The sequence below is a fragment of the Callorhinchus milii genome, unplaced genomic scaffold (genome assembly GCF_018977255.1).
Source record: "Callorhinchus milii isolate IMCB2004 unplaced genomic scaffold, IMCB_Cmil_1.0 Scaffold9, whole genome shotgun sequence".
NCBI classification, from domain to species: Eukaryota; Metazoa; Chordata; class Chondrichthyes; order Chimaeriformes; family Callorhinchidae; genus Callorhinchus; species Callorhinchus milii.
In genome coordinates this window covers 2,954,492-2,976,468 of record NW_024704750.1, presented here as the reverse complement: position 1 = coordinate 2,976,468, position 21,977 = coordinate 2,954,492, and the positions used below count along the sequence as shown (strand labels likewise).

General features: G+C 41.3%; 1 protein-coding gene across 1 annotated transcript; it reads left to right on the top strand.

Annotated features, from left to right (window-relative positions):
- Nucleotides 1-271: 271 nt before the first annotated feature.
- Nucleotides 272-11,259, top strand: cpsf2 (cleavage and polyadenylation specific factor 2). The gene is made up of 15 exons (XM_007903849.2): nucleotides 272-345; nucleotides 1,147-1,320; nucleotides 1,767-1,926; nucleotides 2,116-2,221; nucleotides 2,831-2,960; nucleotides 3,451-3,566; nucleotides 3,691-3,878; nucleotides 4,115-4,405; nucleotides 4,683-4,783; nucleotides 4,988-5,188; nucleotides 6,935-7,087; nucleotides 7,533-7,758; nucleotides 8,782-9,090; nucleotides 9,299-9,433; nucleotides 10,257-11,259. The coding sequence occupies exons 2-15, from the start codon at nucleotides 1,172-1,174 to the stop codon at nucleotides 10,347-10,349; spliced, it is 2,358 nt and encodes a 785-aa protein (XP_007902040.1). The 5' UTR covers nucleotides 272-345; nucleotides 1,147-1,171; the 3' UTR covers nucleotides 10,350-11,259.
- Nucleotides 11,260-21,977: the final 10,718 nt, after the last annotated feature.

Sequence of the window (21,977 nt, the reverse complement as noted above, 5' to 3'; positions counted from 1 at the left end):
GAGGCGAGGGTCTGGGCGGCAAAGCTCTCCAGTTGGAGCCTCACGAGCCGCACGTCCCCGACACCCCCTCTCCTCATCCCCCCCCCCCCACACCTTCCTCTCTTACTCCCCTCCCTCCCCAACCCCTCCCCGACCTCCCACCCCCTGTTACAGACCGCAGCCCCCGCCCTCACCAAGCGAGTGGGGCTCGAGTGTCCCGAGGGTGAAGCAAGTCAAACCCTCTGTGGAGTCCACAACCACAACAACAACAGCCATCACCGCCACCACCATCACCCCCTTAAAGTCCCATTGAAGCGCGACCCAGACCTGTGTGCGTTTTAACTCCTCAGTTTTCAGGCTCCCCAGGTAAAGTGCACTTGTTTCACGTTTCGCCCCCCCCCAACCCCTCCACCCCCCCACGATAGACGCGGTCGCTGTACTTGGAGCATCTTCCCGCGAAGCGCCTTGAGACGTCTCGGAGACGAGAGAAGGCGCCGTACCGAATGCGAGGTTTTATTCTTATTTCTGCGGCCGTCACGAGGGCCGAAAAGATACCGATAAAGATAAAAGAGATACTGCTGCAAAATTTTGTTTCATACATTCACTTGGTAAAACAGGATTGAAAGGCGGTTACGGTTTGGCACTTTCGTTATTCAGGGGCCACTCGCTGCGTGATCTAAATTGCCATTAGAACTGGTAACTTTCCTGTGGGGTAGGGAGAGAGGCTGATCGACAGAACAATGTTTTGAGATAGTAGGAAGATTGGAGGGCTCTGCGTCGCTACCCTGTGTGAGTGGTGCTATATAAATGCAAGTTGTTGTTGATGGAGAGCAAGCAGAGAACATAGACTGTACAGCATCACTCCAGACTGTTTGGCCCAAATAGTTGGTACCAGTATTACTTAAGAGATGGGCTAAGAAGCTGCACATCACTGTCGACCTTTCACGCTTCTGAGTCCTGTATAATGTTTTGGTGAATATTTGAATCTATAAACGAGACACATTTAGTGGCATGAGGGTCACAGGGATTTGGGATGGGTTGCTTCTCGGAAAAACAAACACCGACCTGAAGAAACGGGCTAAATGGCCTTCTACCATGTTATACACTTGGATAGTTCTCGTGTGTAGACTGGGTCTGATTCACTTTTTTTCCTTGTTCTTTTATCAGTTGTGTTTATCTGTGAAAACCAAACATGACGTCTATCATCAAACTAACTGCGATTTCCGGAGTGCAGGAGGAATCTGCTCTCTGCTACCTCCTGCAAGTGGATGAATTTCGCTTTCTGCTGGACTGTGGTTGGGATGAAAGTTTCTCTATGGATATAATTGATGCACTGAAAAAGTGAGCAAAGTCATTCTCCGCATAGTGACGTGGTCTGTTTGTAAAGCATTTAGTGGTTATTGCTGCAAAATTACAATAGGTTTAGAATTTTCAGTCAAATGTGCGAGAAATATCAAGGTTTCAAAAAATAATTGTACCTTGCTTAACACTAAGCCGCTCTAAAATACTGAAACTACTATTTTTTGTTAAACGTTCATTAGTATGTTCAGCTTTAACTTTTTTGTGCCAGTTCCCTCTGCTCACTTGAGACAGCTGACTTGTCGGGGAATGGTTTCATAGGTAGTGACAGTTCTCTGTTCTTCACTCAGCTAATTTGTTGAGATATTTTGTAGCCATTTCATTAAAAACAGTTTCTGATCACATTTTTTTCTTTGACAAAGTTGTATTGAACTTGAAGATGTCAGTTGTTGGTAGCAATTTTGTAACTGATTGCAATTTGTTTTCAGGTACGTTCATCTAGTCGACGCAATCCTACTTTCTCATCCGGATCCATTACACCTCGGCGCTCTCCCATATGCTGTTGGGAGGTTAGGATTAAACTGTGCAATTTATGCCACTATTCCCGTTTACAAAATGGGACAGATGTTTATGTACGATCTCTATCAGGTGAATTCATTTAAGAAACATCTATGCTCTGACAATGATTTAAGTACGAATGCTGTTAATCTTTAGTTACAAAACTAAGATGCATAAGTTTTTATAGTAGCCAGTAAGGCACAGCATATGGTACCTGGAGCTGATTATCATGGCATGAAATTCTGATTTAATTTAGAAGCTTATACTTTTTTTTACAAGTCTCGACACAATACTGAGGATTTCTCACTCTTTACCTTGGATGATGTTGATGCAGCGTTCGACAAGATCCAGCAGTTGAAGTATTCCCAGATTGTCAATTTAAAAGGTATATTTGGAAACAAGAATCCATTTGGAGACTCAGAGGTTGAATTAAGTAATGGAAACCACAATTGTGCAGTACCAATGCATTGCATCAAATTGTGGTAGATTGTCTGTTAATGCCTGCTTTTCCCCACATATGGTATTTTTCAATCTACGACTGTTTGTGGGGACACTGCTGTGCGCAATTGGCTGCCGCGTTTGCCCACAAATATACAGTCAATTCACTTTACAGTATATTCTGTGAAGTGCTTTGGGACGTCCAGAAGACATGAAAAGCGCTATATCAAATGCAAGGATTTTCAATCTTAGTTATACTATCAGGGTCAGGGGATTCACCTTGAGGAACAAGAGAAAGTTAGGTGTGACTTTACAGGCTCCTAACCTCACAGATTGCTTGCTGTCGCAATGCAGAGCTGTACGGCTAAGAATGGGGAATGGTGTTCGACCAAGAGCATCCTTGAAGGTGGAGAGGGAATAGTTGGGAGGATTGTTTCTTAATGATAGTATTTTCAGATTAATTATTCAATTGAAGCAATGAAAAATACAATTCTCTTACCGTAGTTAGTATTTTTTATGTACGGTTGAATATTTCTCTATTGTATCTCATTTCCAGGCAAAGGACATGGTCTGTCCATAACTCCTTTACCCGCAGGCCATATGATTGGAGGAACAATCTGGAAGATTGTGAAAGATGGAGAAGAGGAAATAGTTTATGGTGTTGACTTTAACCACAAGAGAGAAATGTGAGTGACATAAGACAGCACCCTTCTTAACAGTATAGCATGTATTTCTGCTGCAGCTCTTTTGTTCACGTAGAGGTGCTGTTTACTTATGGCAGCCTAACATAGTTGTTAGGGACCAGCTAAAACTCATCCTCTGTTAAACTGTTTGGTTGCACCTTACTGTGGTGAAGGAAATCAACATAGCTTGTTCCGCTTTTGTAAAACCAGGTTTATCTATTTTTTGTGTCTGATGTTGACATTTTACTATGGAACCTACAGTCTGTCTATGAAAGCATCAAACAAAAAATTGTATCAGGTGGAATAGATGAGGACTCCTTATATCTTATATCTATGGACACTGTCGAGCTAAGTGCAGTGTGTTTTTCAGTGCAAACGTGATGGCTGATGTGGATTAAAATGTGGTAATAAAACTAGTTGCTATTAGGTAGGTTTAAAGCATGATCATGCAATTTGAACAATAAGTAATTCATTTCCCATTTTGTTTTCTTAGCCACCTGAATGGATGTTCAGTGGAAATGATCAACAGACCCTCTCTGCTCATCACGGACTCTTTCAATGCCACTTATATTCAACCCAGAAGAAAACAGCGAGATGAACAATTGCTCAGTATGTACTTTCCAACAGTTGTGTGCTAGAAAACATAATCTAATGCTATGATTGGTTTGTTTTGCGGCAGCATAGGCATGCTCTGTGTGTTCTGTTTCTGTTTACACTGTGTCTTACCTTGCAGCCAATGTCTTGGAAACATTGCGTGGTGATGGCAACGTGCTGATTGCTTTAGACACTGCTGGACGAGTGTTAGAACTGGCTCAGCTTCTAGACCAGATCTGGAGGACTAAGGATGCTGGACTGAGTGTTTACTCTCTCGCTTTGTTAAATAATGTTAGCTACAATGTGGTGGAGTTTTCCAAATCACAGGTTGGTCTGGAACTATGTTTTTTTCATTACTTCCAGATTCTTTCAGGCATTCTATTATGTGAAAAGCACAAATGCAAGTTTAAATTTAGTATTTTACAAATTACTGAATGCATTTCAGTGATTACAGTTCCTTGGAACCATAGTGTTAAGTGCTCTGGGATACCAGCCTGCATGAGGGGCGCTATATAATGCAAATTGTTGTTGTTAAGAGATCTCTGTTGCTTCTTCAATTACAGGTGGAATGGATGAGCGACAAGTTAATGAGATGTTTTGAAGACAAACGGAACAATCCCTTTCAGTTCCGCCATCTGTCTTTGTGCCACAGCCTTTCGGACTTGGCACGAGTTCCCAGTCCAAAGGTTGTGCTGGCCAGTCAGCCTGATATGGAATGTGGGTTTTCTCGTGACCTTTTCATCCAGTGGTGTCAGGACCCAAAGAATTCTGTCATCCTTACCTACAGGACGACACCGGGAACACTGGCCAGATACCTAATAGACAACCCGAGCACCAAGAAAATGGATATGGAGGTAACAATGGAAGTGAAAGTTGGTGGTTATGATTTGTTTGCTTTAGACTTGTTTAGAAAGAAGTTTTTATGGTGGTTGGTAATTTATACATCTTCAAAGCCTGTGCATTGTTTCCTGTGTCAGAGGGGAAACAATGACCCACTTGCAACTCTCCATCTGCACTTTTGAGATTGTAGCTGGGAAGTGCACAAGAGATGTAAAACAGTCCCATAGTATTCACACACGTCGTGTACTTTCTGTGATCTTTACAATTCGTTTTTCTTTTTTTTGGAAATAGATTAGACGGCGGGTAAAATTGGAAGGGAAGGAACTGGAAGACTATCTGGAAAAGGAGAAACTCAAGAAAGAAGCAGCTAAAAAGCAGGAACAAGAAAAGGAGTAAGAAGGCTTTGGAACCTAATGATTCTTTCTACCCCCTCCCTTCCCTCCCCCTGACCATTTCTCCCCTGCTCGGGTCCTGACCCAACTGTCCAGCGCCTTGGGACGTCCTCCCAACGTGAAAGGCGCTCTATAAATGAAATCTTGTTGCTGTTGTTTTCCACTATTAAGCTGGCTATTTTCTTGACTGTGTGCGCTTCACAGGCGAGATGTTGACTCAAGCGATGAGAGTGACGTTGAAGAAGATCTGGACCAGCCGATAACGGGGAAAACCAAACACGATCTCATGATGAAAAGTGAGAGCAGTCGCAAAGGAAGTTTCTTCAAACAGGCTAAGAAGTCTTACCCCATGTTCCCGGCCACGGAAGAAAGACTGAAGTGGGATGAATACGGAGAAATAATAAGGTACGTTGGACGCTTGTAACCCTTTCACGTGGCTTTCACCACATGGAAAAGTTTTGGATCTACATCTCTTTTCCCCCTTCTCCGCCATTAACAACAACACAACTTGCATTTGTATAGCACCCTACACCCGGGGTATCGTCTCAGAACGCTTAGGTGTCCAGCTAGCTGGGATTTATCTATATGTGGTTTTGTTTCGGAAGGCAGAAATGATTTGACAAACATTTCCATGAAGGTAACACCCTTGTACAATATACTTTACATAAGACATAATGCCTTTCATGTTGGGAGGGTATTTCAAATGTTTTACACAGCTGGTTGGGCACCCAACAACAACAACAATAAAATTACATTTGTATAGTGCCTTTCATGTCGGGAGGATGTCCCAAGACGCTGGATAGACAGAGTTACCGACCTGAGCTGAGGGGTGGGGGAGGGAGGGGAAGCAGGGAGATCGAAAGCACGGTCGAAGAAGAGGGTCTTGAAGGTGGCGAGGGAAGGGGCGAGGCGGAGGCACTGTGGGATGGGGTTCCGGAGGGTGGGTGCAGAGTGGCGGAAGGCCCGCCCTCCGATAGTGGGACGAGCAAGGTGGGCGACGTGAAGCAGGCTGGAGCCCGCTGAGCGGAGGGAGTGAACAGTGTGATAGGGGGTTAGGAGGTCAGAGAGATAGGGGGGGAGCAAGACCATGGAGTGCTTTGAAGGTGGGGACCAGGATCTTGAACTGTATCCTCTGTGTGATGGGAAGCCAGTGAAGTCGGGCGAGGATGGGGGTGATAGGTTCGCGGAGCCTAGTGCGGGAGAGGATACCGGCTGCAGAGTTCCGGATGATCTGCGGCCTATGGAGGGAGGAGTTGGGGAGGCCGTCAAGCAGTGAGTTAGCATAGTCAAGCCTCGATGTAATGAAGGCGTGTTATGAGGGGTTCGGCAGCCTGTGGTGTGAGACAGAGTTGGAGCCGGGTGATGTTGCGGAGGTGAGGAAGGCAGAGCGGGTCATGGCACACGTGGGGTAGAAAGGATAGTTAAGGGTCAAACAAGACCCCAAGGTTCCAGACTGGCTTAGCAAGGTGGAGTGTGCATCCATGGATGGTGACGTTGTCAGCGCCTGAGGTGAGGAGGTGCTGACAGAAGCCATTCAGGAGAGCCTCGGTCTTGTTGATATTCAACTGAAGAAAGTTGGCTCTCATCCAGGACTTGATGTCTGACAGACATTCTGTCAGGACAGCAGTGAGTCCTGGAGTCAAGGGTGGAGGCAGAGAGGTACAGTTGGGTGTCACACGTATACACGTGGAAGTTGACCCCATGTCTACGGATGATGTCACCAAGAGGGAGCATATAGATAGACAGAGGAGTGGGTGGATAAGAGAGAAGAAAATAGCCCAAGTCTTGAGTAGATGATGAAAGTTTTGTGCAACAGATCTAGGTGGTACACTGACACTACACAGAAAAGTCATAAATTTGCAAATGTATTTTGTCTTGAACCACAGCAATGTCCCATGCCAGCTTTTCATTTTATTGCAATCCTGGAGTGCTATTTTTGCCTCTGCCACTTGGTGGTACTCTATGTCAGCTTGTTTTGTGTTTCGTGGGCATGATTTTGTGTGCGTGTGGATTATTTATGAACTGTAGAAGTTGCAACTAGCTGCTGACATTTTGTCCAATGCCAACATTAATCATTGACATTGAAGCACGGCTCTGCATTGTAATGTTTCTGTTATTTTACTAAACTTATCAGTCGATGTTTAATTTCAGAGCAGAGGATTTCTTGGTTCCTGAACTTCAGGCAGCAGAGGAAGAGAAGAGCAAACTTGATTCTGGTCTGAGCAATGGTGAGGAGCCCATGGATCAGGACCTGAGTGACGTTCCAACAAAATGTATTTCAACATCCGATACCATAGAAATCAGGTTAGTAAGATCCTATATCTTAATATGTGCCTTGTATAGAGTAAGCCAGTTGCTTTCTGTTTCATTCTGTCCTATCTTCTTAATGATAGCACAACTGTTTGTGGGTCTCTGCTGTGCGCCATTGGCTGCCGTGTTTCACCCACAAAATATACAGTCCATTCACTTTATAGTATATTCTGTGAAGCGCTTTGAGACATCTCAACCATGTGATAAAGTGAAATGTGAAACTCAAGAATTATTATTGTTTATTAATTTTCACTCATCAAAGTAATTGTCATAGCTCAATATTGTGTGTGTATGTGTGTGTGTCCTCTCATCTATATTGAGTTACCATGTGTATCTGATCAAGAGCTACCAATAAATCGTTTGCATTTGCAGTTTTTATTTCGAGCCTAAGGTGTATGTACATGAAGTGTAATGTGCATTTGTCTTCTTATTTAAACAGAGCCAGAGTGACATATATTGATTATGAGGGACGCTCAGATGGTGACTCGATCAAAAAGATAATTAATCAGATGAAACCGCGGCAGTTGATTATTGTTCACGGACCCCCAGAATCCAGTCAGGACCTGGCTGAATCTTGCAAGGGATTTGGTGGGAAGGACATTAAGATTTACACACCAAAGCTTCATGAAACAGTGGATGCAACCAGTGAGACTCACATATACCAGGTATTGCAAGATGCACATTAAATACCACATGATTTTTCAAGAGGCTACTCTGATGATTACTTTTTACATATAATTACATAGAATAATAATAATCCTTGCATTTTATATAGTGCCTTTTGTGTCTTCTAGACATCCCAAAGCGCATCACAGAATATACTGTAAAGTGCATTGACTGCATATTTGTGGGCGAATGCGGCAGCCAATTGTGCACAGCAGTGTCCCACAAAGAGTCGTAGATTGAAAATGACCAATTTATTATTGCTTTATTTTTTGGAGGGATTGTCATTAGGTGTGTGGAGTAAGGAAACTTGCCCAAGGTTTCACCCTGCCTGGGATTGAACTCAGGTGTCTCACTTGCAAGGCGAGTGCTCTAACCACTGAGCAGCATGTAATCAGACTGATTGGCCCAAGTAGTCTTTGATGGTGTTTATCCTCTTTATGATCCTCTGTCCTTATTTTCATTGGTAATCTAAATCAAATAGGAACTTTCAGTTTTGTTTGTGAGCTAAAATGAAACCCTTTGGTGTATCTAATTCTCGTAATCACTTATCATAGGCTATAACTGTTAATATTGTCCATCAACCACAATTCAACATACTGCTGTTTGTGTTAGAGTAGCTAACTTTATTCCTTTGTGCTGTTAAAATGTTATTTCTATTAAACTTGCATTTTAATGCAAGGAGCATTATTAATATTTTATCCTGAATATTTTTGTCTATGTAAATGCCATTTATTTCTGTGGAAAATGTAAATGCAGTTTGTTTTAAAAGTAAGATTCTTTAGTAAAATGAGATTTACTGCTTTATCATCACGGTTTATATAAGCAGTATTTCTGTCCTAATTGCACTGGAGTGGCACATTGAATGTGTTAAGACCCAGCAGAGCAGTAATGGTGTAAAAGATTGCGGTGGTCATTGCAAGATGACGAATATTTCTGAGATTTATGTGGTTGCTAAATCTATTTGCTTAAGATTCCTAAACTCTTGCATTGATCCTTGTGTTTCTTGCTGTTTCTATCCTCAGGTCCGACTGAAGGATTCATTAGTTAGTTCTCTTCAGTTCTGCAAAGCGAAGGATGCGGAGTTGGCCTGGATAGACGGTGTCTTGGACATGAGGGTGTTAAAGGTTGACACTGGGGTCGTTCTGGAAGAGGGGGACTTGAGGGTGGATGATGATGGAGAAATGCAGGTCGACACTACTGCACCCACACATACCTCCGACCCAGTTGCTGCTCAGCAAAAAGCTATCAAGAGTCTATTTGACGATGATGAGAAAGAGGCCAATGATGACCTCGATGTCATCCCAACACTGGAACCATTGCCACCAAATGAGGTACATTGAAGGCATTCTGAGATCGCTTGTTACTGTTGACTGTAAACGTTAATTTCCTTAAAATGTAGGTAGTGTATATTGAAGCCTGAAACAGTAAAGGAGTATTCATTATAAGTAAAATGATTTATAAAATCTGTAGCCTTTAAAGCTCTCACGGAGTTATATAAAAAAAAATGAATTATTTATAATTATTAAACTAAATTTTCAGGTTCCCGGACATCAAGCTGTCTTCATTAATGAGCCAAGATTATCTGATTTTAAACAAGTTCTTTTGCGGGAAGGCGTTCAGGCTGAGTTTGTTGGTGGTGTGCTGGTCTGTAACAATGTGGTGGCGGTCCGAAGAGTAAGTATATTTGCAGCTGTCCAGCGTTTAAAATAAAACCAACAGAAGTGTGGAATTACCCAACAGAGAGCCAAGACATGATAGTGGTAACTAATAGTTACTTTGGTAATTATAATATATAATAATAATTATTATATAATATAATTATAATAGCGCCTTTGGTCACTTTCCTTCCCCTGGCTCGGTCACGAGATCGTTACTGTAAAGCGCTCTGAGACACCGTCCGGCGTGGAGGGAGCTATATAAATCCAAGTTGTTGTAGTAGGCTTTCCTGTAGCTGAGCTGCAAATCTTTCTCTCTCATTGTTAAAGGTGCAACAAGTTCAAGACTGAGGTGGACAGTTATTTGTTAGGTAAAGGTATCAAGGGATATGGGCCAAAGGTGGGTAATTGGAGTTGAGGTACAGATCAGCCATTATCTTATAGAATGGCAGAACAGGCTCGAGGGGCTGAATGGCCTCCTTCTGTTCCTAGAGTAAGAACTTAGGGCCATTTGAAGTTTCTTAGGTAATGCTAAAATCCACAGCAATGAAAATAGCTATTGAGCGAAATCATCATGCTGTTAAAATTAGTCATAACAACAACAACAAATTACATTTTTATAGTGCCTTTCCCGTCAGGAGGACCTCCCAAGCATTAGTTAGAATTTTTGCCTTTTATTAATTCCTTTTATTATTCCTCTCATTTACTAAGTTTTTCCACATGTTCTGCTTCTGCGCTTTATCTTCCTTACCCTCATCGGTATTTCCACTTTTTTTCCCCTTATTTTTGCTTTTCCTTATTGGTGGATCAATCCCTTGATTTTGATCTTGTTTCTATTTCAGACTGAGACAGGACGAATCGGACTAGAAGGTTGTTTGTGTGAAGATTATTATAAAATACGGGACCTATTATATGAACAGTATGCAATTGTGTAGCTAACAGCACTTGGAATGCATTTGAAAGACAAAGATTGGTGTTCCAGAAGGCTCTAAAAGTGTCAGTCTCTGTTGAAAAAAACATTTGCTTCATCTAAAGTCTATACAATTTTTAATTGTTTTTTTAGGACAGCATTTGTTTATACCTGTGTGAATATTTTTCTTGTTTGCAATTCTACTGCAAAGTATTTTGAAAATATTATACAGTCGAACAACTGTTATGTATTCTACTGCTGTTAACACAGTAAAATGTTCTGTTAAATATAGAATATGTTCTACACAATTCATCAGTTTTCAGTCTGTGTGGGTTGCTTTTGTGGCCACTTTGCTGATTCAAAAAAAAAACGAGTAAAGAATTATTTAGAACAAATGTTGGCTTTCATGCCCATTACATCTGATATCAGTTAATGTTAATATTGCAGCTGCAAAATTTTAGTATTTAACCTGTGAGCAATTAGCTTTGCTTATTTAATGAGGGGAGGGTACACAGCAGTAAGAAGTAGGGAAGTATTCAAATGATATAAACTGGCACAGCTGGTAAGATTTATTTTTACAGCCTGTATCTTTTTTATCATTGTTTTATTCGGTTGTAAATTCCTTAGATCTCGCTCAACATCAGATCTTTGCAGATGATTATATTTTAGAATGAGTTGCTGATCTCATTCTAACATGGTTATTCACTTATAAAGCTGTTGTTGACAGTTTTTTTTAAGTGAAGTTGACAGTACAGAAGTTAACGTACGAATGTTAATATATTTGAACAGGTTTAGTAAATATTTGAGTGCTGTTTTGATAAAGGATCAAAATGCTATTTTGAGCATATTTGTTTACGAATGTATTGTAATAAGCTCTATTTTTGAAATCCGAGTGAAATTAATAATAGTTCATAAAATTCCTTGTTCAAATTTCATTGTGACCGATTGCCCCCAAACTATTTGTTCAAAACTAAGTTTCTTTTATTTGCTTCATATTTGGTGTCTCCATTTATTGTTGTATTTCTAGGTGAGTATCATTATTTGAGTTATTCAGAAAGCTGCAGCTCTGTTGACTCATCTCTTATGGTAGCTGCAGAATGGAGCAAGTCTGTATCATGTCGAGTATTCAGAGGAGAACATCATTTGGGGGAGGGGGTGTGGGGAAGGAAGGCAGACGGAAGAAGTACATCCATTCTAAAGTACTGTCCTCATAACTTCTTTTTCCAAGAGAAATTAATTGTTTTTACCATCTGAAAGGAGAGCTTTTTTATCTTCCTTCAAGAAGGGAATCTACTGGAGACCAGCCATGTGGGATATCCTGACAGGAAAAAGGGAAATTAAATCATTTTAGACCAGGAGTCTTTATTCCATGTTCCCGTTTTTCTTTGTAACCCAGGGATAAATTCTCCGTTCATTTCATAGTTTAGTAAAGCGTGTGAGTAATTGCTAACACAAAGTCTACCGTATTTTAATTCTTCTGCCACAATTTAAGAGCATTAATATTCTGCCCTTTCCCCCTATCGCCTGAGAGATTTGATTGAAAGGAAACACAGTTACATATTAGTTGTACCAATGAATTTTTTTTAAATTTCATTTCCCTAACCAGTTATTGATTTGTGTTGGGTCATAATTCCCAAAGCCTTAAAAGAATGAGAAAAGTCCCAATTTGGAGGATCTCAGTGAAATTGGAAACACTGCAAATTTTGCGATCTTTTAGGGACGAGATGACAAGATGGGTAATATTTCATCTTCAAATTGTGTGAAAGATGTGGTTTGTTCCATTGGAAGTTAATATTGAGTGTTCAGTAATTGGCAATCTGCATTCCTCATAACTCAACAACAACAACAACAACAAGATTCCATTTATAAAGCGCCTTTCACGTCAGGAGGACGTCCCAAGGCGCTGAACTCAGTCAGAAATGATGCTATAATTTATGGTGTAGAGTATGGACAGTTGATTGTTAAAGCAGAGTAATGTGGTTTAAATTATATATGATGCATTGCATTTCATTAAAGGAAAAAGAACACTCATCTTCAAAGGATGGCGCTGTTTCTCTATCCCATCATTCACAGTAGAAGCATATTTGGCAATTGAAGTTGCCAGTTGTATTGATTTCCATAATTTACACAGGCCTTTCTTTGATTAAATAATAAGAATAATCCTTAAGATGTAGTTAATAGTCTGGTATATACTGCATGCCTAATCAGTTGTCACTGCCCTTTTCTAATGCAGTTCCCTCATTATACAGTACTTGATTATCACCTCCTTTTCACTGACAATCTAGGTTTCCAACTTCACAATAGGGGAGGAACAAAGAGATCAGGATGTCTGGAATAGACAAATTGCAAAACTAATTGCGAGTAAGGATCTCCATTTAAATGCAGAAGAGGTTGTATGCCCTGGTATCTGCATATTTTGAAAACAAAACACAGTTAACAACAACAATAAGTTGATTTATGTAGCACCTTTCACATCAGAAGGATATCCCAAAGTACTGGATAGTTGAGGGTTTGCACCCAGGAAGGGTGGGGGTGGAGGAGAGGATGACCTAAGGTGTGGTCAAAAAGGGAAGTCTTGAGCTAGACCCTGAAGGAGGGAAGGGGCACGGCAAAAGGACTCCAGAATGGAGTTCCAGAGCCTAAGTAAGGGTAGATAGAGTAACCTGATAACTCGTCACTCCCCAAGGAAAAAGGGCTCATCGACGTGTTTTCCGGAGTGATGGGTTACACCCTGGATATTGACAGCACAATGACTTAAGTGATGTGACAAGTTTAAGCCAGATTCGAGTTATCAGGAGTTTGCTGTTGGTTGGAAGCCTGACCATTGATGATGGGGCTGGGGCACAGAGCTAATTGGGTTGGTTGGGTTTGCCGAGCGGAGGGAGCAGGCTGATTGGTTTATGAAGGTCACAGGTAGAGTGGGCAAGACTGGAGAGATTTAAAAGTAAGGATAAGGATGTTGAACTCAATCCTCTCTGGGTTTGGGAGCCAGTAGAGCTGGGCAAGGATAGGGGTGATAGGCTTTCAAGCCTTCCGCACGGAGTTGAAGGGTAATCTCAAAGTCATGACAAGATTACACGAACGGTGATAAACCAAGGAACTATTTAGCTGGAATTTTTCACATTTGTCTTTTTTTGTTGGGAAAGGAGAGTTATTATCAATGGCTATTTAACTTCCCAGTAAAATCGTGTAAAATGAGGGTTATGTATGTATGCCTTATAATTACTCCAGGTTCCAGTATTTTCAAAGTGCTGTTAGAAGTGGAACAAGAAACAGGTTTCCTGTTGTGTTGAAAGGAACATTGCAAATGGTTGTTGTGATTATTACCAGAAACCAGTGTTTTTGAGGTTGGAAGGTTGAACCTGTTCAATTAATTGAATCTTTTGTGGATCCATGTGCTAATTGTAAGGACTTAGCTCTATGAAGTTTTACGAGTCTATGTTTGGTCACAGTTCACAAACATAAAAATATATAGCAGCAGGTCATTTTAAACAGGACTTTGTTTTCGACATTGGCTTAATATTTTTATGATCAGCAATAGTGTTTGGTTATCCAATCATTGATCTAGACCTTAAAGCATATATGCAACCTACTGCTTTGGTGGCTATCATTAATAGTCCTTTGATTATGTGCCTTTGAGGAAACCAGTAGTTTATAATTGCTGAATGTATGATGGATTGGATTCCAAGCTTTATACCATAGTGTCATCAGTAATTTGCTCAGTTTTCAACCTGCGAATAACACTTCCAGTCATTGGCCTCCAAATTACACAGTCACTACATTTGGCAGTAAATCCTGTGAAGCGCTTTGAGACACACTCGACAAGAAAGCACTGTATCCAATGCAAGAATTATCATACACCGCAGCACTAAACTTCCATCTGTGGAATGGTAGCTTCCACATGATGATATCCCACACTAATCCAGCTTTGCAACACTGTTGGTCTCTCTGCTTAAATCTGGCAATGATGCCCTCCACCTATTTCGACCACAGATGAGCAGCACAGAAACCTTTGTGTCTCAGAAAGTATTTGCTCAACTCAGTCTGCACTCACCCTATAACCTTCAGGACGATTGCTCACCAGATATTTATCCAAAACCTTTTGAAAGAGTTAATTGACACTGACTTGGTTGATTTTGCTGGGACTTTTTTTCAGGTAACCATTCCGTGGAGAAAACAATCCTGCTGACCTCTATTAATCTGAAAACCATATCCATGCATAATCCATATCATTCATCCCGATTACGCGCTAACATGGATAATGTTAAAATGTTACAAGAAGTGTTTTCCACCATTCCATTTATCAATTTGTGAACAGTAGATGTCCCTCACCTGATATGGAATTGCACTCTGAGTCCAGTACGTATGAAATCATCCCATTAAATCACTAGCTTTACAGTCTAATTCTAGCATTATCATTAATCATAAGATCACTCAGCCCAGTGCGGTAAATTCACGGATGATATAGTGCAAAATCATTCCACTAGCTTCAGAATTTGGAATCGTACAGTAATGAGCAACCATCAAAAACTAATGAGAAAGCTGAAAAATTCTCTGGGATTCGAAATGTCTCGATCAGGGGTTGAAACAATTGGAAAGTGGACGTCCACCATCTGCCGCTGACAGTGAATCCAGCCATCACATTCGTGCTAATTAGATATTTGTTACTAATGAGCAGATTGTAGCCTTCAGTTAAACTATCATTATATTAAGTTTCACATCTGAGAGATTCACTTCGGAACAATCATGTGAAGAAGAAGACGAATGATTATTCATTGGCAATAAACCCCTTGGATAGCTGTGACTGAAGTAGCTTATTAGGGTAGAGAGGCAAAATTAATTAGTGGTTTAGCATAAGATTGTGCTTCTGATTTACTGAGAGTGTCTGCCCTAATATATAGTATTTCTGGCCTGTTACCTTATTACATTATTTGAACTCAGTGCTGACAACTGGGAGAGCTTCAAACAAACTCGCAGATACTGTGGGTCTTTCTGTTAGTGGAGCTGTGACTAATTTGAAAATGCTGCTTTGCATTCTGATCTGATCGATTACTGTTAAATGCAGTGTATGTTTGTTGATTCGGTACAATCTCCTACTCGGTGTCAAAATAAATTCAAACGTACACAAAACTCAAAATATTGCAGATGCTGAAAATCTGAAAAGAAAAACCGAAGTCGCTGGAAACACTCAGCAGGTCAGGCAGCATCTATGGAGGAAGGAAGGTGATGCATTTAGTCGATAGTCAACGTTTCGGGTCCATGACTTTTCGTCAGAATTCAAATTCCCTTATCAGTACAGCAAATCCCAACTCTCATTAACCCTCTTCTGTTTATGGCTCTGAATGTGTGAAGCACACAATGTCACATGTGAGATGTGCAGATATTAATGCAAAGCTGTGGAATGGTTACATAACAATAAATGGATCTTATTCTACCACTGCTTCTAAGATGATAATCCTTGCACTAGATACAGTGCCTTATCACGTCTTCGAGATGTCTCAAAGCGCTCCACAAAATATACTGTAAAGTGAATTTAAGCGCTCTGAGATGCCGTCCAGCGTGGAGGGCGCTATATAAATCCAATTTGTTGTTGAATTGACTGTATATTTTGTGGCCGAAAATATGAGTTGACCCATGCAAGATAAGGGCCTACATCTGATCTGTTGTTTGTGTTGTATGGTCTGGGTATTGAGCAAAAAAATGTAAACATTTTGTTGTGAATACTTGGCTCATTCTCTCTCCCCCCCCTCCCCCGGCAATTAAACAGAATTCATCATTACTGAAATTCACAGCAATATCCTTATGTAATTCCGTTCTTCTGAAGAGGGTAATTTAAGACCATGGGAGGAGAGAAGTGGGCTAGAGAGAATGAATTAGAGCAAACAAAATGGGAAAGTGTTTAAAGATATAAAAAAAATGTAATTAAAAAGAATATTTCATCTCCATAGGGTGAGATACGCAAAGTCCAGTCTGCCTCTTCTGGTGTTTAAAGTAGTTGTTAAAGATTCTCCGGCGCTATTTTGAAGAACAGGGATTTCTCCTGATCTCTTTGCAAATATTCTTCTCTTATTCAAATTCATCCCAACAAAAAATAGATCAATCGGTCATTCTGTATTTGCATGTTGCTTGCACAACAACAGTAACAAAGGAACTTCATGACATTTTGATGTTACTATATCAGTATCAATCAATGCCATCAGGTTTATGAATAATATTGGGGATTTATGACAGGGTTTGTAATTAGTGTAATGCATTCTGAACGTCACCTTCAAAGGTCACCTTCATACTCAAGACATGATGTAGATTAAAATTGGTCTCCCAAATAATGGGGTCACCGAGGTTGTATTTAGTCGATAGTGTTTTCGTAGCGATGATTCTCAACCAGCAGCGGGAAAGTGTAGATGGTTGAGATGGATGGCATTTAGCTTGCACCACGGAGAGACGAGGAGTGAATGAATACTTGAATTCATTCTGCAAGGACTCAAAGCCACAGTAGAGAGTGGGAGGGGTTAAACCCTACATTCGTACATTCCTTTTTTTCATCCAAAGTCCAGTGGAAATTTGGAACTCTCTCCCCCAAAAGGCTGTGGATGTTGGATCCAAATTTTCCAGACTGCATTGGATATTTGTTAGGTAAGGGTTTCAAGAGATGTGAGATAAGGGCAGGTAATTAGAGGTGAGGTATAGATCAGCTATGATCTTTTAGAATGGCAGAACAGGCTTGAGGGTCTAAATGGCCTTCTCCTGTTCCTATGTTCTTATGCTGTTACAGTTACTCATGATTTTGAACAGAGCACATTATCCTTTCAGCCTAATGTTTTCTTTTGCAATGGTTCATATTAAATATTTAGAAAAATATTGTTTTAAAATGTCAGCCCATTGGAGAATGAGAATTCAATGCCAGATTCACGCAACACTGAATAAAGGAAGCCTCTGAGAATATGGAAATGGCTTTCATTTCCTCGCAGTTTTAGAAATTAAAGCTGGAGGGTTGTGATTTTTCTATTCTTCTAAATGTGCAGTGTTATAAATCATGGAGATTATAGTGCCACAGGAGTAACTGGTTCTTCATTTGTAATGAATATCCTGTGAGAAATTATTCCTACGAAATTGAACTCAGTCTTGCATTGAAATGTAATGGACCCCAAAAAAGGCCATTGCAGTCAATCTGACCTGTCCCAAAATAAAGGGAAATAAAATCGACACTAACTCATAATTTCAATCAATTTCTTTGCCAGATTGGTATCTAATTCTCTCTTGAATTTGCTCCTGCAATGTTTCTTAATATTTCACTTGCTTGAACACATTTCTGAGCCTCTGTAGAACCACGGCAACCTGAGCCGTCTCCATCACTGAAAAGCCTCTGCATTGGGTTTTCTTGGCAAGATATCAAAGTGCCCACTCACAGTGCAGTGGATACAGACATTCACACACATTGCAGACAGCTTGTAATCCATGTGCACCTTTTCGCAACTCGAAAGACATGCTTTTTTTTAAGCCAATGTAGCAGTGACAGCAGCAGCAGGGCATCTAAACAGTTCAGCTTCATAATTAAATGAGGTTGACTTCAAAATAAATCTGCTGAATGTTGGCAATACTGTGGCGCTGAAGGTTAATCCTCTATCATATTGCACCACAGAGGGTGTGATGTGACTCTACACCCATGATCCGTAATTCAATTAAGTGGCTGCAACGATTGTCAGCCAAAGGATTCTCTTTTGGAAGTTGGGGAAGAATTATTGTAAATCACCCTGTACTCATGCGGTGTTGTAGTGTATCAAGGTTCGATTCTTGGGCAGGGCGAAACCTTACGTGAGTTTCCTTACTTCACACACTCACCTCTGTTTACTGAGCAGTAAATGGGAACCCAGTTGTTAGTTGATTGGCGCATAGCTTACCGGGAGTAATAATTGCTGCAATAAATAAATACATAAATAATTTGGTTACTTGACCCACGCCTGTTTGCGGGACACTGTTGTGCGCAATTGGATGTTGCATTTCACCCACAAAACGAACAGTCGCTTCACATTACAGTATATTCTGTGAAGTGCTTTGAGACGTCTCAAAGACGTGATGAGGCACTGTGTCAAATACAAGGATTATTATTATAAAGTACTTGCTTGCAGGTATTGAAAGATTGGGCAGAGCAGATTGGGCGTAGGAAGGCACTTGCCTGTTGAGTCAGCTAAAGAATGTTGAATGAAAATAGGGTCAGGAAAAAATAACCCATGTGCGTAAAGTACACTGAAATGTGGCTCAGCGTGTCGATTATCAGAAGATCACAGAACAGCATTGACAGTGTGCACTGGTCTGGACTGGACTGGACTTTCCTGGCCCAAGTCAAGAAAGCTGAGTGCCAGCTATTGACTCCTGTTCAGAAAATTAAGGCAAAAGCGTCAGTGACAAATTAACACACGAAACCAAGATAAAAGATCTAAGAGAAACTGAACCTCGAGACTTCCACTAATTATACTCTTGCTGCTTCCTGTGTGTCAATGAGAAAAAAAACTAGTTAGCATTTTTTCTCAATTTATTCAATTTAACTCATTCAAATGGAATTCAGCACAACATTTTTTTAAGCGTATGATTTACGCGTAACTGATTGTTAAGTGGTTGCGTAACTGATTGAGGTGGGAAATCAGCGGCTGAGCAATATTGGGTCAAGTAACGCTGAGCCCGGCAGTGAGAAGGTCACACTGAGAAGGTTTGTGCCTTGGAAACCCAAGGCTTGTCAGTGTGCTTTATCACTCTTCCACCTGTTCGGATTAGCAACGTTTTTAAATTTATTGTTTCTTCCCAGAAAACAAATGCAATTGAAACAGAAATTTCACCTTATATTAAAAAAGAAACCCACATAATAATAGTGCCTGTACTACGAACGGAAATGCAGATGTGAAAAGCAACGCCGGGGTCTAAAGATTAGTAATACATAATATTACATACTTCCTGTCTTTTATCGAATTGATCTGCCATTATAGCAGCTCAATCAATCCTACATCCTCCCGTTCCTGACACTATCAGTGGAGTCTTGTCGAGTATTGGTTAGAGCGCTCGCCTCGCAAGGAGTGGGGTTCGATTCTCAGGCGGGACGAAACCTGAGGCAAGTTTTCTTACCGCACCCACCTCTGTTTGCCAGCTGTTTCTCTCTCTCTCTCTCTCTCTCTCTCCCCTCAGATAAATGTACTCACATCACAAATCAGAACAGATAGTCAGTTGCGAAATCTACACCTCAAAGGGTTAAACACATATCAGGGTACACATATCAGAAAGAGATAATATAGATTCCGGCCATTTCAGATAGATTGACTGGTGCAGAGAATTATCTGACGTGCTTCCAAACGTATGACAGTGTTAGGTTTGTAACGATTTTAGCCTTTTGTGTCCATGGTAACTAAAGACGAGGTACTTTGGGGGAAAAAACACAACAGATTGGAGTTGCAGAGAGGAGCTGAGAGCCATCAATTACAGGGAACGAGAGGTGACCTAATTCAATTGGGGATTGCTGTTCCACTGTTTGTTTTTTGATTGTATTGACAGGGCGACACATTGATCTGTCGCTCAGTTTACAATCTTCTCCAGCGACTGAGGGATGGCAAGTCAGTCTGGCCCCTGTCTTCACATCACCATCGCCACAGTGGACTTGACACTTTTCCTGTGAGGTGCACGGGTACATTAACGGAGCTGTGTTTATGTCAAACGTTAACGTGAATCTTAACCTCACACATGGTAACGTGGATTGTACATATGGGGGAGAGACAGAGAGAGAGAAGAAAGGACATGCAACATGGGTTAGCATGATAATGAACACATTCAGTCCAACGTGTCTGTACCACTGCTATCTGCAGTATCGCCTTTTATTATTAATTCAGCTAACCTTGTATCCCTTAACATTTCTTTACTGCGCTGGTGCTTATCTGGTTTCTCAGCAGCCACTTGAAATGAAACCCACAACCTAACAGCTGTCTGAGTAAAGACATTCCTTCCAACCTCTCCTGTTTTTTTCTATGAATGATATCAACACCACCAACTTGCATTTATACAGCACCCTTCACAAAGCGTAGCATCTCGGGGGCAAGAGAGGATTGGCAACCGAAGGTGTGGTCGAAGAGGAAGATCTTCAGGTGCGATCTGAAGATGGGCAAGGAGGAGGCAAGGTAGCGGGATTGAGGCAGAGAGTTTCATAGTTTCAGGGCGTTGTCGCTGAAGGCAAAGCCGCCGATGGTGGAGCGGAGGGGATGAGGGACGTGCAGGAGGTCAAAGCCAGCCGAACAGTTCAGAAGAGTGCCATGGGTAGAGGAATAGGATATAAGCAGCATCACATCACACTCAGTTTCCCCCTTTATTTTTTTAGAAAGGCAGAACAGTAAAATATACTTTTGCTTTTTGTCACACAGTTCAAAACAGTTGACTTTGAATCGTAATTATCATTAGTATCTATTTGTCTGCTGTAAAAACGATATACATGTATCATTTGCTTTGGTAAAATGGACTTCAGCTTGGATCAGCATCCTCTGAAAATGCCACGGAAACTAATAGAAATTCTTTTTCTTCTTTGTGGAAGAAGGATTTGCAAGAGAGCTTGAACTCTGGAGTCTGTCACGCGCCCCTCCCGCTTGGGAAAATACCAAAGCAATGGAGGTTGTTAAAGCTTAAGGCTTGTTCCTTTATTTCATTTTTGTAACTGACTGGGAATTTCTTTTCAAAATCGGGATTGTGAATTCCATCAACCTAATCCTCTTATGTGGCGATGAGAGTCTTGTGTAGCTTTAGCCCTGCACTGGAACTACAAGGTGCCCACAAAGTCCTGTTACAACAACAACAACAACAACAAATTACATTTACACAACGCCTTTCACGCCAGGAGGACATCCCAAGGCGCTGGACAGTCAGGGATCCACACCCGAGCTGGTGGTTGGGATCAGGAGGAGTGGAGGGCAGCGAGGGTAGGGGTAAGAGGATGACGGAAGCACGCTCAAAGAGGAGGGTCTTGAGACGGGTCTTCAAGGAAGCAATGGAGGGGGCGAGGCAGAGGTACTGTGGGATGGAGTTCCAAAGGGTGTGGGGCAGAGAGGCTGAAGGCCGGCCGGCCTGCCCGCACTATACTAAATACAATTAAATGCAGATAAATACAATTATCATGATACTTCCACATGTTTCAGTCATTGGTTGTTGGTCAGTGCGCTGTGTAAAACAAAAAGCCATGAGGGTAACAGGACTTTATGGACACTGTATACAAGAAGCCCCAATCAAAATGAAAGGGATATATTTCTTGTCCGATCATTTTCGCAATTGTTTTTCCCTCATTGTATTTGGTACCGAGCCACCGAGAGCAAGATTGCAAATGTGATCTCTGGTCTTCAGTGAGCAGCCGATCAAAGGCAAAAGAATGGAGGCCATTGCTATAATAGGCCTCAGTGCCCCTGGGATGGGGAAATAGACCTACGTAATCATTCCCACACCTGATCGCGACCCAAATTGACCATTGCTAGGGAGTGTGCACATGTGGACATCAGGCACCGACTGGATATATCTTGGATGGATACACTTGCAGTTGTACGCCCTAATGACACTCAGGTGTCAAGGCTCATAGATTAATGGTTTTGTTTTGTTAAGCGAGACCCCAGAGGGTGACTGGCACTGAACAAGAGTCAGA

What these genes read in the sequence shown, in the direction of transcription:
- cpsf2 (XM_007903849.2), top strand. Translation starts at nt 1,172, where the DNA reads ATGACGTCTATCATCAAACTAACTGCGATTTCCGGAGTGCAGGAGGAA. An exon ending in TCCGATACCATAGAAATCAG is followed by an intron (nt 7,088 to 7,532) that starts GTTAGTAAGATC and finishes TTATTTAAACAG; the next exon opens with AGCCAGAGTGACATATATTG. An exon ending in ATGTGGTGGCGGTCCGAAGA is followed by an intron (nt 9,434 to 10,256) that starts GTAAGTATATTT and finishes TTTCTATTTCAG; the next exon opens with ACTGAGACAGGACGAATCGG.